Genomic DNA, 18,046 nt, shown 5'->3' with positions numbered 1-18,046 from the left:
TCAATGAACAGTAGTTGTATAATAAGTTATATAATACTGGTTAATCAAATGTTCCAAATTTTTCGTGCTTGGCTTGTAGAAATTTACATGATTAAGGGAATATCAGTTTGTCTCAGACTTGAAGACTCGCAAACATTAAGAAATTCACCGTTTATTTAAGTTTCAGTGTTGTTACATGTTGTTATATATTTCATAGTTAATATTTTTAAAGAGAAATAAATAAAATGATAAATAAATATAAAAATATAAAGACAAACTTTACAAGAGAAATACACATATATCTATATACATAGTATATTTATGTATTTTGGGCATATTAGTGTGTTTATTTATTTATTTTATATCCATATATTTATATATCCATTCATATATTGTTTAGTTAATTTATTTATCCATTCACAATTCGATTAAGTCTATACAAGTTGTATGACAATAATTGCATCGTTACTGGGCTTTTTCATTTCAGGAACCTTAGTTGGAGTACCCTGTACGGGGACGGTATTTATGGTCACACTGGAAAAAAATTGGAAATTACAAACGTTTATCAGTCCATTTACTCAGTAACTGTACAATTAATTGATCGATTATTATATGCACAGTGAGGTTTATTGAAGACCACAGCGTAGCCGTATACGAGGTAAGCTCCTACCACCGCAGGTAGACTGAGTTTAACTGTAGCGTCTTACCTAGCCGAGAGTATTAGCCTTGTTGTAACACAGGCTAGCATTAGCTACATGGACGCTACACCTACACAATGTAAGATTGTTATCTTGCTACGACAGCCAACAAAACTGTTGGTTTGGCAAGAAAAGCTCCCTTTCTCTCAGCCTGTGTATCAATCAGACATCCTGCTTTGCTGCCTCCAATGGATAATGAACAATTCAACAAATTACGTGGTTTTATCGTTTGAATTTGCGTTTATTGTTGTGTAATTAGCGAGCATACTGGTCTTTTGACACAGTCTGATAAGCAATCATATTAACACGCTACAGTTATGCAGGACCATTAAGACATATTATAAAATGTGCTGGATGTTGATATTAAGTAACAATTACAATAACAACAGTTGGACTGCAGATGTAGCTTTGTGCTACATGCTAGCTGCCTCCATCCTCGGCTCGAAAGCCATTGGGCGATATGCTTATCATGGGTACGTCATGTACAACGTAAAAATACATTTCAAACTTAATTTGAAATGTAAAATTATTAATTGGTTAATAATACATTCTTTCACTACTCTGCACTCAGATGCCTGGTAACCAGTGTGTGATGTTAATTAAAGTAAACATACTGTAGGACCCTAATAATAACAGCCTTATTTGGATAGACTCTAGAAAGAATGACCTACTTTGAACGATTAAATTTGTAGATATTATGCTGTTTGAAGTATTGCCCATATTTGCTTTTCTGTATATTCTGGTCAAATGAAATACTGACTAGGAACTTGACGACGTTTAACCCCCCTACCCTATCATTATTGCAGAACTTTTTTTTTATTGTTAACACATATTAGCAGCATCACCAGTGTAACTTTCTATCATTTCACAAGCTTTCTACAGTAACTGTTTTTTCTACCCAGTTTAAAACAGTTGTCCTGTCCTTTGTCATCAGCAGATGGTCTGTTATGAATAGTCTTTTACATAGCACTGACCTTAATTTGAATCTAAGATATTAAGTTATGGCAAACATGATCATGTCAGGTCAGGGAGAGGGTTAATGTGGAGTTAAGGTAAAGGAGAAACTCAAATGAATTGCAAATCATTTTACACAACCGTTTGTTGTTTCAGCTCATTCAAAATGCTGCTCCAGTTTTCTCCTCAACTGGGTACTTCTTCATTAAATAAATAATTTTAACATGAATTTACTGTTTTTCACAATCTACTTATAGCGAAACTGGCTGAAAAATGTGGTTTTCAGAAAAGAAGGTTTACCCTTATAATATAAAGATGTGATGTGTTTTCTTCTTTTAGGGCTCCTGATGAAGGTGTGTAGGTAATACTGTGAAAGCCTTTGTAAGACGCCATGTCTGAAGAGGCGATGTCAGAGAGCGACCTTGAGCCCAGCCTTAACAGTGAAGATGAGGAAATGGAAAATGAGGAAGAGGACGATAATGAGGACATGGAGGAAGATGAGGATGAAAATGATGGCGACGACGAAGATGATGGTGTTGGTGAGCATTAACTTCAGTCTTGTGCCTCTACTGGACTACAGTATGTGTAGAATAAACAGACAAAAAATATCATAAATCTATGCTTTTCGATTAGTACTTTAAAGAGTTTAACTGAAGTGCTTTCTTTTCTCTCTCAAGAACGACCCGAGAGTGCCCAGAGCAGGACAGAAACAGCCCAGGATGGCCGGGACTCCACCTCAGCTACCTCCGGAGAGCCATCCTCAGAGCCTCCATCTCAGCCTGCGTCCCGCCCGTCCTCCAGGCCTCCCTCCAGACCTGCCTCTCGCTCTCAGCCTCCAGAAAACTCGAGCGAGAGCAAGAAACCCTCCAGCAAATCAAAGAAGCAAAAAGCCTCTAAATCAACCAAATCCTCTAAGTCTTCAAAAGGGTCCAAACCTTCCAAGCCATCGAAACCTGCACACATGAGGAAGAACATCAGGTACGATTGTCAGTTTGGTATTTTCCATACGGTTATTACATAATACGCTTTAATGTTTGTATTTAAACTCAACTTATTCCTTATGCTTATAGAAAGCTGCTAAAAGAGGATCAGCTGGAGGCCGGGACTAAGGTGGCTCAACAGGAGGAGATGGAGAGGAGAAAACGTCTGGAACAGCAGAGGAAAGACTTCCCTACACCTGCCCCAGCTCTCCCAGACTCTCAGCTAGGTGACTGCCCCTGTATCTCTGAAGCTACGCCTTTCTGGACATATTTAAGTTGAACAATTATTGAGTAATTACTTTCCCAAATTTTCCAAACTTTCCTGTGTCTCCAATAGTGGACACTGCTTCACTTTTGGGAGAAGTATCTCACTTGGTCCCGGCTCTCCTGAGCAAGCAGGATGTGATCTGTCTGGACAGCAGCGGTGATGAAGACGAAGAAAGGGAAATGAAGCTGCCTGTGCTTGCGATGAGAGATGGTAAGATGTGTTGTATTTCTGTAAAACTTTGTTGATTCCGGATAGTATGAGCGCTAAGAAAGCTCTCACACAGTTTTCTCCTCCTGTCATGATGCAGATGTAATTGAGCTCAGCTCTGGGGACGAAGATGCCCTGCAGATAAGCAGTGAGTCGGCCGATGAGGATGCAGAGGGCACTACTGGCTCAGAGGAGAGCAGCGGGGCGCACATCAACGACACCCTGAATCTGCCTGACGCCCAGGGTCAGGTGCTGGTTAATATCAATCACCCTGCAGAGGAGAAAGACCTTTACCTCGCACCGCAGTTGGCAAAGGCTGTCAAACCTCACCAGGTATGCACACTGTCACATTTTATATCAAAAAACTCTGAAAGTATAAAGGCTCACTAAGGCCCTGTTTACACATTGTATTAAAATGCATCCTGGATAATCAAGACACAAATGGAAAGCCTCAAGTACAGGTGTAAATGATCCCAGGATGCATTGAGATCCATCACTCAGGCCACATTTGGAGGTGCTCTGGGGTGCATTTGTACACATACGTTTAGCAGTGTGTACGCAGGCCACATTGGAGGACCGCCGACTATTTGTATCCAGCGCAACAATTAGGCTTGAGTTAATGTTTAATGTTGTCTGATTCAGAAGGCCTCTGCTGTGCCTTTTAGTAAACTTCTGGATTCTTAATGTAATTCCGAGCATGTGCAAATGTGGTTTATGCATTAGAGCGGGATGTGCACAAATATAGAAACAAATCACGCTCAATATTGATTTAGAAAGCAAAAGTAAATTTAACTTCTCATTAAGGCACAATCGTGTATCTAGACAAGGGAAGTGGGACAGACAGCGGGAGGACACAGATGTTTCATAGAGAAGATGAGTTTATAATACCGATCTGTTCATCTTTTTTTCACTACTAACTGAGCATGATTTGGAGTTCTTAAACTACTATAAAATTCGGTGTAAAAGACGCACTTTTAATACAAATTTCGTATCTGAAAAGTGGGCTACGTCCTTTATATCGGTGCAACCAATATACCACTATAAAATGCAGAGAGGTATTTTATTGTGTTAAAGTATTTTACCCGGATGATGGTGCTGTAATCTAGCTAAAGCTTCGTCACAGACATGTGCCGTCATGATCGCCAGTGCAGCTGTCGTCCTCACAACAATCAGCGTTACCGCAGGCTGAGCTCAACTACAGCAAGGTAGCTAGCAGGATTGCAAACTCGACATGGCGGAAATAATCTGTGTGTGTTTGGAATGTGTTTCAAAGAAAATAAATTGAGATAGTGTTGAAATAACTTTTATACACGTTTTTATTCATAAATAACAAACATACTGCGTCCTATATTCCGTAGCGACTTATATTCTGGATTTTACGGTAACTGAAAAAAACAAAAAAACAGTGTAACATTCTCAAGTCTCAAGTCTGAAGTTTACATGTTAATGCCAGGTGCAAACAGGGCCTAAGAAAACCGGTGACTTTGTTTTCTCTCAAACATTTGTCCCCTTATTTCTCAGATCGGGGGGATCCGGTTCCTCTATGATAACCTCATCGAGTCTCTGGAGCGGTATAAGACCAGCAGTGGCTTCGGCTGCATCCTGGCTCACAGCATGGGGTTGGGAAAGACGCTGCAGGTTATTTCCTTCATTGACATCCTACTGGGTAATACGGAGGCTCACACTGTGCTGGCCATTGTTCCTGTGAGTAATCGTCTTGAGTTCTCATTCATGTTCGTGACAGTTTTTATTTTATTTAGATGAAATTAAATCTTTGTTTCCTTCACAAAAGGTGAACACACTTCAAAACTGGCTGACGGAGTTTAACCTCTGGCTCCCACCTCAAGAAGCACTTTCCCCCGACACCGACCCAGCACTCGTCACCGGCCGCGCATTCAAAGTTCACATCCTCAATGATGAGCACAAGTATGTCACATGCTGTGTTGTGTTTAAGTTTGATTATTAATGATCAAACAGTTGAGCTGTTAATCATATGCACTGTGTCCTGCAGAACGACCTTAGCCAGGGCCAAGGTCGTGGAGGAGTGGTCCAGGGACGGAGGGGTGCTGCTGATGGGTTATGAGATGTACCGCCTACTCTCCATGAAGAAAAGCTTTGTGATGGGCAAGAAGAGGAAATCAAAGAAGCCTGCAGGACCAATCATCATCGACCTGGATGAAGAGGATAGACAGCAGGAGCTCATGAAAGGTCAGCAGACGTCATTAGTTAAAGGGAAGCTGATAAATAAGAATATGAGATAAATATGCAAACACAAGTTTACATTTTCATTTCTCAATCTTCTCTGGTTATTTTGTCTCCTCAGGTATTGAAAAGGCCATAGTGCGGCCCGGCCCAGATGTGGTGATATGCGACGAGGGTCATCGCATTAAGAACTACCATGCCAGCACCTCACAGGCTCTGAAGAACATCCGCTCCCGCCGCAGAGTAGTCCTGACAGGTTACCCTCTTCAGAACAACCTCATTGAATACTGGTGCATGGTGGACTTTGTCAGGCCCGACTTTTTAGGAACGCGGCAGGAGTTCAGCAACATGTTCGAGCGGCCCATCCTGAATGGGCAGTGCGTGGACAGCACACCTCAAGATGTGCGCTTGATGCGCTACCGCAGCCACGTGCTGCACAGTCTGCTGGAGGGTTTTGTGCAGAGGTGAGCTTTTCTGTCAAAGCAGCGTTTAGAAGAGGGAAAAAAATGATGACGCTTACCTGTCTTTGTCTTTTCACGGTTACAGACGAGGTCATGACGTGCTCCGAGACCAGCTTCCAACCAAGGAGGAGCATGTGATCATGGTGCGCCTTTCTCCCATTCAGAGGGCTCTTTATACTGAGTTCATGCAGCGCTTTCGAGAAGCAGGGAACAGCGGCTGGCTCGGCCTAAACCCACTCAAAGCCTTCTGTGTATGCTGCAAGGTGAGACCGTTATCCCTGCTGTTAGGTAGAAACCTCTCGTACGGAACGGACAGCCCAGCCTGTCTACATTCATCCCGTGTTTTTGACCAAGAGAGCCTTTTTCCTCCTCCAGATCTGGAATCACCCAGACGTCCTTTACGAGGCCCTGGAGAAGGAGAACCAGGCCAACGAGCAGGATCTGGACCTTGATGACATCACTTCAGCCAGTAACACCCGCTGCACGGCACCGAGTGCTGGCCTTAAAGCCAAAGTAGCGGACTCAAGCAACAGCAAAGTCAACAACAACGTTCCACCGCTCAACCCCTCTCAGGACAGAGCCAATCAAGTGATCACATATGAATGGGTATGTCATGAAAACCACCCATGCAAAGAGGTTTTCTCTGCAGACATTGTTTCAAATCACAAGCACCTAACAAGCCAAATATTGAAACATTCTTCTTTGCTCAGCGCTGATATGTCTGCTAAACCAACAGGTACTATATTGTTGTCATGTCTGTTCCCTCCTCACCTGATGTCTCTCTGAGTCACTCTGCCTTGTAATCCTCTTCTTCTTCTCTCTGTGTCTCAGGCTAAGGACATCATGTCAAACTACCAGATCGGAGTTCTGGAGAACTCGGCCAAGATGGTTCTGCTCTTCCATTTGATTGATGAGAGTGTGAGAAAAAGAGACAAGATTTTGGTCTTTAGGTGAGTCCTCTGCTCCAGCGTACATTTCATTAAACATAAATCCAGCTTTAAGCAGCTTAGAGAAGAGGTAGAGCGACGTCGCATTTCAGCTAATTCATCTTATTTTGAGCTTTTTACAAACTGTTAGAAATTAATATTTTAATCCTCCTACATTTTCATGAGATTTCCTGCCTCTTTGTAAGCTTGAATTTCACAATAGTAAAACTTCTAGTGAAACACAATTGACAGTTATTTAAAGTCTATTTTTAATCAATTGTTTATTTCATGCTCAAGTGCACTCACCTCACCCTTTACAATCTGTGTGTTCTGTTTACGCTCCAGTCAAAGTTTGTCCACCCTGTCAGTCATTGAGGACTTCTTATCAAAGAGACCCATGCCGCCAGGCATCGCCTCCTCTGACACCCAGAACCCAAACTGGGTTCGCAACCTCAATTACTACAGTGAGTCATCCAATCTGTGCTCTCCTCCCAACCCAGCAGCTCTGCAGAAAGTGTCGTCACCACACTGGAAACTCAAAGCTGTGATGGTCTTTATTATTTTTTATCACCAGCTGCACTTTCCCAAGCTCTTTCATTTTAACATTTTTCTTGGCACACACTTTGCTGGAAACAAGTTTGGGAGAAATCTATTTGCAATTTGTCAAAGATGTTTAAAACTGTTGTTTTTATACAGAGTGTGTGTACTGTGTAAGCCCCGGAGAGAGCTACAGATTCCCACAGTCATTTTTATCGAACTGCCGAGATGAAAAAGTTCTTCTCCTATAAAAGTCCAATAAAGATATCCCTGATTAAAATCTTCCTGCTATTTATGAAAAATATAATCACATTTAGTTTCAGTTCTAAGATTAGATCTCTGTCTGTTTATCTCCAGGACTGGATGGCAGTACATCTGCTTCAGAAAGAGAGAGACTTATCAACCAGTTTAATGACCCAGAGAACACCGCAACATGGGTCTTCTTACTCTCTACAAGGTACGTGTCTTTGTCTGTGTTTTGTTAAACAGTTTTTCACATTGACAGAAGTTGTAGCATTAATTTGCTGTCCTTCTTTCAGGGCGGGCTGCTTGGGGGTGAATCTGATCGGGGCTAACCGCGTCGTTGTGTTCGATGCCTCCTGGAACCCGTGTCATGATGCCCAAGCGGTGTGCAGAGTGTACCGCTATGGTCAGAAGAAACCCTGCTACATTTACCGACTAGTCTGTGATTTCACCTTGGAGAAGAAGATCTATGACAGACAGGTGTCCAAGCAGGGCATGTCTGGTAAGAGTTTAAATACGCCATTTATATTGCACTTTTTCCTCCCCATTTTACACCCTTATTAGCAGGGTAATTAAGTTCCATCACAAATGACCTTTTAAAGTACTAAAACATGCTTGTCCAGATCAAATGTGGGTATTAAAGTACTAAGAACTCCAGTATCCAGTCTCCTGATGTTGTGTCTGTGTGTTTAAAGACCGTGTGGTTGACGACCTGAACCCAGTGCTGAACTTCACTCGTAAGGAAGTGGAGTCGCTACTGCATTTTGTGGAAGAGGAACCCGACAAATCCTCTCTGACCTCACAGGAAGCCTTTGAAGCTGTGATCCACCAAGCCTGTCAGATTTACCCACACCTCATCACAAAGGTACGGCTGCATGACACGCCTGGGCTCGTTTAGGTGGTTTGTTTATGTATAGGTTTTACTAACTCTATTCCATTTGTCTTATTAGCAACCTTTCCATCACGAGTCCCTGCTGGTGGACCGTAAGGAGTCTAAACTGACCAAAGCCGAGAAGAGAGCCGCAAAGAAGAGCTATGAGGATGAGAAACGAGCATCAGTGCCCTACTCTCGCCCATCATACGCCCCCTACTACCCAACCAGCGAACAGACGCTCACAAACATACCAGCATTTAACCAGCGGGGCTGGTGGGTTTACCACTCCATCATTTGGCGTGCATTCCTTTTGTGTATCTTGTTTAACTGCATGTTTGTAAAGGCTAAGTGATGCTAATGGCTAGTTCCACCGTAAAACTGCCTCACGAGCTCAGCTCTCAAGCTACAACCACAAATTAACCAGCTGTGTTCTCCTGATATTCTGTCATGAAAAGCAGTAAAATGTATTGGATTGTGTGTGGGAGTTTACTTTTACTTTTTTCCTCTCCTATGCACCTGTCGTGCAAGAAAATCCCCTTAAGAGATTGGTATTTTTTTTAAGTTTGTAGCACCAGAGGATCCCTTATTTTATCATTTCTGAAATACTAGACACGACCGTTAAGAGCTTGTGTGAGCATGTCCTGACTCCAGCTCTCATATTTCCAGGCGTCCCATGGCACGGCCTGATGACAAGCCTGTGGCAAGTGTCAGGCCCATCCAGTCAACACCAATCCCCATGATGCCTCGCCAGGTTGGCATGGGCATAGCTGGCTCCAGCTCTGCAGGCAGCCTGCCTGTCAACTTCCTGCAGAAGGCTGGAGTTTATGTGCAGAGGATCGTCACCACCACTGGTAATGTGTAATATTTTTTTATATTTTAATTATTTAAAAGTGCCAAATCTCTCATTAATTTAATAATTTTATAAGAAAATTGTATTTGATCTTCAACCATTACCTCTACAGATATTGTAATCCCAGGAGCCAACAGTACAACAGATGTTCAAGCTCGAATCAGCGCAGGAGAGAGCATCCATGTTATCAGAGGATCTAAAGGTAGATGCAACAACACAATCATTGCTCTCTACATTAAATGCATTTTGACTCAATGCCTCCTTCCTCTAATGTTTTCTGTAACTCAGGTACCTACATCCGGACCAATGATGGAAGAATTTTTGCTATTCGATCTGGAAAGATCAGCAGACCAGTCGTCGGGGGTTTGGCCGCCTCGAGAGGTACAAGTTCACATTTCTTATTCTTTTTAGTAGTAGTGTAGTTTATCGACACACATGTATCCACTGATCTTGAAACTTGATGAACCCTACAGTAGTTGCATTTATATTGCACTAATTTAGGTTGACCATTATACTGTTGTGTTTGGTGGTGTTGACGTCCTGTGATGTTCTGTTCCGGCTCAGGTCCAAACTGCACCATTTTTCATTCAATACATTCGAGTGAAATTTGATCACCATTTGTCACCAAGGAGGTGGTGGTGGGTCTTGGGGCTAGACCAGTTGAGAGCCAATAGTCTAAAGTGCGAGAAAATCTCAGATGATGTCATAGTGATGTCATCTCAGTTTTATTTTTAGAGATTAGAGTTATTACAGAAAACCTGCGTTACAAACTGAAGGAATGGACTTATGAGCAGCGTTTTGGATGTGGGAGGTTGTGAGGATTAAATTGGTATAAAGTTGCACTATGGGATATGTAGGATTTGGGGCATTCACTGTTACAAAGGATTAAAAGTCAGCATAACTTAACTGGTATTGCACAGGTTTTTAATTTGTTTGTAACAAGCCTCCAACTTTATGGAAGTGCATTCCCAAAATGGAGTACCCTTTGAACTCCTGTTAGATGTTTTCAAGGATGAAGCACATTAGGCAGCAAATTTCCTTAAATGTTACAAGGTTAGAATTTAATTTAGCAGATGCTTTTGTCCAAAGCAACGTACATCTGAGAGTTAAATAAATAATTTGTTTGTATTTAATAATACTTAATTATTTTAGTACGTTTGGTTACACCATCTTGTTTACAACATTGACATTTTCGGAATTATTTATTCCGAGAATCAGAGATGATGTACATGTCTCCTGTCATTTCATCAGTGCCTTCCCTCCTCCACAGACACCCAGGCTTCCCTGATCCATCGAGTCAGCAATGGCTGCTCCTCCCCTGTGGATCAACATCAGCTTTCTCCCAACGGGGACCAGCGGTCCTCCTCTCCCCTGAGCTCTGAGATCCTCCGAGAGATCAGCCGCTACACTTCATCCACAGGTGACAACATCGCCGGAATGGGTAATGATTTGCCATCACCCTCAGATGCGTCGTTGCTACCAGCAGGCGACGAAGGCAGCTCTCAAAACAATCAGGCTGCTGATCTCAGCAGGCAACTCGGCGATGACCTCCTGAGCTCGGCTTTAGAGATGCGCGGCGGCAAACGCAGGAGTACTGAAAGTCAGGGCAGCACACAAATAGGAGGCAAACGCACTTCTGCTGCAGCGCGTTTCCCTGGACTGTCCATGGGCTCCAGCGGGCTCAGTTTTCCTCCCGTGGGTTTGAACTCCTCCTCCCTCCTGGGAAACTTAGGGCACATGGGACATCCTCTTCTGATGGGTGGAAGCAGTGGATCATCATTCCTTCAGACACCAGGACAAACACTGGCCGACCTACAGACCATGTTCCCCTCTGCAGGTTCAGACCTGCTCAGACAGTCCACCACAGGGAACGGACACCTCCCCAGCCCCTCCTCTTCCTCTCTGCCCACTGTTTTCTCCTCTGCGTCCACAACCGTCCCCATGTCATCGTCACCATCAGCAGCGACCTCTTCCTCCCTGGTGTCGGGTTCTCTGCCTCCGTACTTGATGAACCCCAACATGGCCGGTCTGCTTTCATCCGGCTTCCCTCTCAATTACAGTCAGTCGCTGCTCCCTGAGCCGAGGATGTTCCCCGCCCCTCTCCTCTCAGGGTCAGGGGGATTCCAGACGCCCAACTCCAGCTCTTCTACATCAAGTTTCCTCTCCCATTTCAACAATCCGACCTCCAGCCTGTTGGGGGCGGCACTGACCCAGTCGGACAGACATCAGAGCACAGAGAATGGCGGCAGTAGCTCTGACGATGACGTTATAGAGGTGACGGGACAGTAGAGCCTTCAGAAGGGGCCTGGAGAGGCCGTTTCACACACTATTTTATCAAAGATGGAAAACAAAGTACATTAGGGATGGGAATGAATACACGTTTACATGGTTTAATGAATTCTGTTACAGAATCTAGCATAAACTGATGATTAAGAGTCAGATGCATTGTTACAGTTTGAATGATAAAGGTCAAAACAAAAAGTGAAACTCTGCAATTATGAGGTGATTGGAATTTCGAAACAAATAATGAATGTTAGTCCGGAACAAATATGACGTTGGTAATTATTTAAACAATAGTTTATATCATCGTTGAAAGAAACTACATTCCCATTCCTAATTGTCTTATTTAACTTCAAACACACACACACACTCTCTCTCTCGCTCTCTCTCTCGCTCTCTCTCTCTCTCTCTCTCTCTCTCTCTCTCTCTCTTTCTCTCTCACACACACACACACACACAGAGTCAGTCTCTCGCCTACAAACGAGAGAATCAGCTTGTACCTTAATGACTTCACAAAGTCAGAGTAACAAATCCTTATGCTGAATAACCCAGACTTGTTCAGCTGGAGAATCAGCGCAGCGGGCACAGACCTTTAACATAAAGGGGACCAGGGGTTGGGGGCGGGGTTTATGAGCACAGTCTTCTTCTACACTTTCAACCACAACCTTGCTCTGCTTTCCTCTGACTTCAGATGGAACAATGTGATTGGATCGTGTCACGACAAATTGCTGTGAAACAGTTTAATGCAAACCAAATTTTTCTTTTCTATCACACCCTCTGAACGCGAATTTACTTTTTTTTCATCAGCACAGTTTCCTTTTCTAGTAAACAAAACTGGAAAACTACAAACCACAATAAATTGTAACCGTGGATACAGAACGTGGTGTTAATATTTGTAAAAATATTTAGAGAAAATCTTTCAAGGCTTACCTTTAACAACAGACGTTTTAGGCTTTCGGAGCATATTTTAGTCGTTAGCGATTTGATAGACATTGTAGCATTCCCTGTTGAAAGAATATTACACGTCTTGCTATAAACTGAACATGTTGATACTTTGTAAATAGCAGTCATTATCATTGTTTATATTGCAAGTCAATATTGTGCAGTGTGTAGACTTTGGTTGTAGGGAGATGGTTCATTATTACAGTGACTATCATGACGATAAATACGCCCTTGCATTGATGCTGGGGAAACAAATTTATGTTCAACTTTATAATTTTTTATTTCATTTAAAACTAAAATGAATGTACTCTCATGTTAGCCTTGGATAACACAGGGGCTGGGACATGGATTCGGACTGTGTTCTTTCATTTTTAGCCTTAAATATATAACACAAAGGGGTCTTGAGTCTCAGCATTTATCTTTAGTATATCCTTTTTACAGATCTGTTGGAAGAACTACTGAGCATTTAGACATTCTGTGTCAGAGTCAAAACACAAGCGTAGGGCAGAATCAGCACCAAATGTGGAAGCAAAAGGAGCTCTAAATCGAGGTTTTCTGTTGCTAGCTAATTTGCGAAAGCTTTTCATCCGTCTTCTGTTGCAGTTGTTATTTAAGTGCCCCCATCACCTGTTGATAAATCACCACTAAGTCATCCTACAAGTAGTTTCTTATGGGTTATTTCCAGAACGTTGCTACGGAAAAACATCACCTAAACTGTAGAAAACATTGCATTCATGAAGCCTGAGTGTATAAACCCATCAGTCAATGTAGCCACAACCCATCCATCTTCATTACAACAACCTGAGACTGTGGCAGAACCAGGTCAGGAAGCGTGGTGGCCTTACAGAACTGACAGTGCCATGTGTGGTAGCTTTTCACAGAGGTGCGTCTTTCAAAGCAGTGCACGTGTAAGTATCTCCTGTCAGTAGTCTCAGTCAGTGTAGGTCTGCGCTGCTTTAGGGAGCTTAGGTCTTTGCTGTTCTCTGTAGCCTTGTGTTTAGCTTGTGTTGTGAGGACACCTCTAAGTATGTAGATTTTAGGGAAGTCCCTTTCCTCCATTGGTGAAATAGGCTAGACTCAGCGCTTATTAGCCTTTAGAAAACACTGGATAACCTGAGACAACAGGTCAGTCCCTATGACGTTACATTCTTTTGTAGAGCTCTTCTCCTGTGGGGACCGTTTGCTCCCAGTCCTGAGTACTGTTTGTTTTTTTTGCGACTGGCTTCTTCCCTGTTGTTGCTCTTGACGCTTAATTTGTTTCAAGGAAACTCTTCAGCATGTCAAAGGAACTTAGTTTCAGACTCCAAGTTGGAGCTTTGAAAAAGGATCATATCTGCTTGTGAACTGTACGAGGTACATCATAATGACGCCATGTCTTTATTCTCAGTCTGCTCCTTCCATTGGAAACACTTTGCATTTGAATCTTGGGAATCATCAGTTTATAAAACAAAAACCTGTCTCCCATTTCCTGTTAATTCTGTGCATTTTTACATTTCATGGGAATACTTGTTTTTTTTTGTTATGGTTTTTTATAACTTCTTAGTGGTGTTTACTCACCTGGCAGTCATTTCCCTTTTTTCTTTGTAAGTGTCTGAAATTTATTTATTTATGATGGAAAATATATTGTTTTTGTAATTACATTTTTTTAACCTTTTTGTTCTCTTTGACCCATTGATGGCTGATCCAGTAAGACTTTCGTACATGCAGCCTAGATTGGAGCAGAATATGACTGTGTTATCAATGTTATTTTAACAATAAAACACTCTTCTATTGCAGTGTGAATCAGTTACAAATATTTTTTATTTCCAACATATTCAGGATAATGTATCTTATTTATATAAACGTGGCTTAATAAGTCATCAAAGGCAGAATAAATAATCACAGGGCAGGATAATATGCAGCCTGATACAACACATTATATTCAGGAATGTAGGAAGGATTTAATATTGAGGTCATACTGTACTGTGCAATTCACAATGTAAAACCTTTGCCACTCTCTCTTCTACTAGTATCAATCTGTCAAGCCCCTCCCCCCTAATGACACAATATTTGTATAGAGACACTCTGATTGGCGAGCAACGTGCTACAGTCATTGGTGCTAGCTTAACTTAAATCAGTCACATTTAGAGCAATTTAAGCTTAAACTTGACTAAGACGTTAAAGCCATGCTAGCTTTAGCTGATGTTTTGCAAGTAAGATGTTCACATGCTAACATTTCCAAATTAGCACTAGACACAAAGAAAAACTAAGGCTGATGGGAATGTTATTAAATCTGCAAGTTTTTGGTCATAAAATAAGCATGGCTAAAAATTTCAGAAACTAAAAGGCCATAGTTTGCAGACATGACATGACATGACATGACGATACGTCAATGGTACTTGCAGTATGGATACCGTGTAAAAAAAGGCAGGGAGTTTTTCATTATTCTCATTTGACAGTAATGCTTCATGATAAGATAAGACCTTCAAAGAGGAGTACAGGTGCAGAGTCCGTTCATTTTTTACTTTCATGAAAATCTAGCCAATTGCATAGTACAGAAACATTTTTAATCTCATAGGCAAATCTTGCATTCAGTGATTGTGTTGAAGTTTCAATATTGTGTCCTCCATCAGGACTGCAACCATTTCTTAGCCATGTAGGCCCTGGTGACTTGGTTCATCATAACGAGGGCGGTGATGGTAGGGCACAGAGCTGACAGGTACCAGGTGTATCCACTGACAGATGCAGTGAACCAGGCCGAGCTGAGACCCAGGAGCAGGCTGCCACTGCCAAGCAGGTATGTGACGAGTCCAGACGCTGCGTGGTAGCGTTTGAGTTTGGCCAGGGACCAGCCTTTGGCCAGAGAGTGGTAGATGAGAGGCACAGCTGCCAGAGACTGCAACCCCACCACACACACTGTGAGCAGGCCTAGCAAACTGTGCCACGAGGTGAAGTGGGGTTTATCATTCAAGTGTTTGTTGTAAGAAATGGCTGCCAGACCCAAGACTGCAGAAGATGCACAGAGGCTCTGCAGGATCCAGTGAACACGGCCTTTGGTCTTGTGGGGAAACTTTTTCATGGGAGAGCCATGGGGCGAGAAAAGGAGTATGGCTTCTGTCATGAATAAGGAGAACTAGAGGAAAGGGAAAGAAAATAATTAAGCTGTACATTTTCATTTTTTGTTGACAAGCCAATAGATTAACTGGCTCTAAAAAAACAACAACTTAAAACTTGTTTCTTGTCTTTGCAGTTGAAAAGTTATACTTCAAAAGCTTTTACTCACAGCAAGTGTCATCAAGAAAGGATGCCAGGAAAACAAACCTAAAATTAAAAATTTAAAAAAAGTTGGAACATGAACACATGGTATACCAACAAGGCTAGTGACATTAAGATTGAACTGTAAGAGCACTCACTTGTACCCGGTCGAGACAGAACTGCAATGAATACAGTGAAGAAAATGCAGATCAGGTGGGTCGAAGCTGCGGAAGCTGTTCTGGTATAACTGTAGATCCGAGGCTCCGATTCAATCTCTTTATTGTGAACCATGTTTAGGTAAATCTACCTGGACCTAGGCAGCTGACATGCAACCGACCGCCGCCAACCTGTCACCTAATTTGAACTCGAAATGTCATCCAAACAGAACCGGAAGTGGTGAACGTAACCGTTATCTCTTCCAGCCAAAGTTTGGTTTAAAGGCTAGAAGACGAGTCTTACACAAATACCGACTACACCAAGTAACAGTTACATACCAGTAAGTTAACGAAAAGTAAACTGTCTGTCTTAAGTTGTCTCACATGCGTTACGATGTTACGAAAAATACGACTTCCGTTTTTTTGTTTTTCAAAATAATTAGTTGTTTTAGCCTCCATAACTTTAACAAGAACATTCTTAAGTACAACTAAACTTCACGTGTTTTCTCTTCAGTATTTTTAAAATTGAACTCCCCCTTGCATAATAATGAATAAACTCCCCTAAACTACATAAACAACCAGTTAAAGTCAGCAACAAATACAGGTCCTAGACTGCAGTACCCTGATCCTTACAGCAGCAGTGTTTGTCAGTTGGTTTCTTTCAATTAAATAACAGACATACTAAATGCCTTGAATTTAATTCCGCTTTATTACAATTATGCGTCTAGTAATTTACTCTTAGGGCAGTTTAATCCAGTTTATAAATGTTTGAATTCTTCACGTTTTTATTCTGAAATCGTAATTCCCGGATATACGCTCTGCTTTTTTTGGTGACCTTTATATTCCTACCCCTCGATGACGTGGACACCTCCTAGAAACATTTCCCACAGGCATTTAGAAAGAGGGAGTTGGAGGATGAAAACCCTTTTATATTGTTTAAATAAACTCTGGAGCTTAAACGACTGAAATTAAAGTATTAAAAATTGGATTGTGAGTTTGGGTGCATGTTGTTGGTTAAGCCGGCAGGTTAAGGATGTGATGTCTCAGACTAATACCACCCATTCCACAGCCAAAACTCAGTGGACACTGAGCGGTCAGCTGATCGTTGGTTATTGTGCTCCAATTACTCTCTAATAAGCTTGTGACTGTGCAGGGCCTCACCACACAGGGCATACAGGCAGCAGACATAGAAGACAACATAGTCATTCAGGACATCTCTCTTTCTCTTTTTTTCCTCTGTGTGTCCATCTCTGTATAACATGCACTGCCACTGTTTTTACTTGCAGAGTTAACATTGTCAAGATGCTGGCACAATATATTACATCCTAATCAGACATCAGTTCTAATAATCAAAATATTTATTAAAGTCAAGACACTTTAGCCCAAAGTTACAAATTATATATTTTTTTGCCCTACAGGGGTCTTAACAATCTGTAGGAACATACATCACCCCAAGTACAACACCCACATTGGCTATCCTCATGGTTATTTCTGATAATACTTCCCACTTGAACTGTTGTGCCAGGGTAAGATTTTGAATTCAGGACCTAGTTAATTTTCTTACACTGATGTATTACTTTCCCCTTTATTAATGCAGTTTAACATTGACATGAGTCTATAAGCCTGCAATATTTTATGAATTAAAACATGTTTTTTCAGTAGAGCTTTGGTACCTCTGAAATTAAAACCCAAAATGTTGAAATGAGTAGCTTATTATCAGTATTGGTTGTTAATGTGAAAAAGACAGTCAGTCCCTGTTTCCAAAGACTGAATGAACTCAGTGAAGTAAAAGAGAGTGATGCTTATTATTAATCCTCACGATATTCCTACATGCATGTCTAACAGGGTAGGAAGAGTCCTTCATCTGCCTCCATATTTAAGCCTGGAGGCGTTTTCCTCAATGAGTGATTTCCAAATGGCCTGTATTTAAACATTAAACAGTCTGTTGATTCAAACTGACACACGCCATTTGTTAAAGGGCCTCCTTCTGTGTCAGATTGATCAAGAGCATCATTCATTAGCGGATTTAAAAATACAAAACTGATTCATTTAAATCCCCTTTTGACAAAATTCTGAAATTTGACAGGTTATCTGATTTTTTACTTTGGCAGGATAATAAATGTGGATAATATAATTTATGGAGAATCAATTCAGATTGAAGCCTAACATAACACCAAGCATTCAATTCAAAACTTTGAAGTTATTGTCCCTTAGAGAAATTTGTCTTACAGCTGAAACAGAACATCAACACGGATT

General features: G+C 41.7%; 2 protein-coding genes across 2 annotated transcripts; one reads left to right on the top strand and one right to left on the bottom strand.

Moving 5' to 3' along the window:
• Positions 1 to 557: 557 nt before the first annotated feature.
• rad54l2 (RAD54 like 2) lies at positions 558 to 14,183 on the top strand. The gene is made up of 22 exons (XM_069678750.1): positions 558 to 637; positions 1,971 to 2,170; positions 2,309 to 2,609; positions 2,702 to 2,838; positions 2,949 to 3,089; positions 3,187 to 3,419; positions 4,608 to 4,790; positions 4,879 to 5,012; positions 5,098 to 5,294; positions 5,410 to 5,752; positions 5,835 to 6,012; positions 6,125 to 6,355; positions 6,581 to 6,699; positions 7,021 to 7,139; positions 7,570 to 7,669; positions 7,752 to 7,957; positions 8,151 to 8,320; positions 8,406 to 8,602; positions 8,996 to 9,180; positions 9,292 to 9,381; positions 9,468 to 9,560; positions 10,450 to 14,183. The coding sequence occupies exons 2-22, from the start codon at positions 2,023 to 2,025 to the stop codon at positions 11,466 to 11,468; spliced, it is 4,524 nt and encodes a 1,507-aa protein (XP_069534851.1). The 5' UTR covers positions 558 to 637; positions 1,971 to 2,022; the 3' UTR covers positions 11,469 to 14,183.
• Positions 14,179 to 16,179, bottom strand: cyb561d2 (cytochrome b561 family, member D2). The gene is made up of 3 exons (XM_069678758.1): positions 15,794 to 16,179; positions 15,664 to 15,701; positions 14,179 to 15,513 (listed from the first exon to the last, which is right to left on the bottom strand). The coding sequence occupies exons 1-3, from the start codon at positions 15,924 to 15,926 to the stop codon at positions 15,010 to 15,012; spliced, it is 675 nt and encodes a 224-aa protein (XP_069534859.1). The 5' UTR covers positions 15,927 to 16,179; the 3' UTR covers positions 14,179 to 15,009.
• Between the last annotated feature and the right edge of the window lie 1,867 nt (positions 16,180 to 18,046).

This window comes from Semicossyphus pulcher, unplaced genomic scaffold (genome assembly GCF_022749685.1).
Source record: "Semicossyphus pulcher isolate SPU_LCO1_2020_fin unplaced genomic scaffold, fSemPul1.0.p SCAF_3, whole genome shotgun sequence".
In the NCBI taxonomy this organism is placed as follows: domain Eukaryota; kingdom Metazoa; phylum Chordata; class Actinopteri; order Labriformes; family Labridae; genus Semicossyphus; species Semicossyphus pulcher.
The sequence above is the reverse complement of the archived record's forward strand: the minus strand, read 5'-3'. Positions and strand labels throughout refer to the sequence as shown.

Excerpts from the sequence above, each read along its gene's own strand:
- rad54l2 (XM_069678750.1), top strand. The coding sequence starts at position 2,023 with ATGTCTGAAGAGGCGATGTCAGAGAGCGACCTTGAGCCCAGCCTTAAC. Across the intron at positions 5,295-5,409 it reads ACAGCAGGAGCTCATGAAAG|GTATTGAAAAGGCCATAGTG; the intron begins GTCAGCAGACGT and ends TTGTCTCCTCAG. Across the intron at positions 5,753-5,834 it reads CTGGAGGGTTTTGTGCAGAG|ACGAGGTCATGACGTGCTCC; the intron begins GTGAGCTTTTCT and ends TCACGGTTACAG.
- cyb561d2 (XM_069678758.1), bottom strand. The coding sequence starts at position 15,926 with ATGGTTCACAATAAAGAGATTGAATCGGAGCCTCGGATCTACAGTTAT. Across the intron at positions 15,702-15,793 it reads TCTGTCTCGACCGGGTACAA|GTTTGTTTTCCTGGCATCCT; the intron begins GTGAGTGCTCTT and ends TTTTAATTTTAG. Across the intron at positions 15,514-15,663 it reads CTTTCTTGATGACACTTGCT|TTCTCCTTATTCATGACAGA; the intron begins GTGAGTAAAAGC and ends CCTTTCCTCTAG.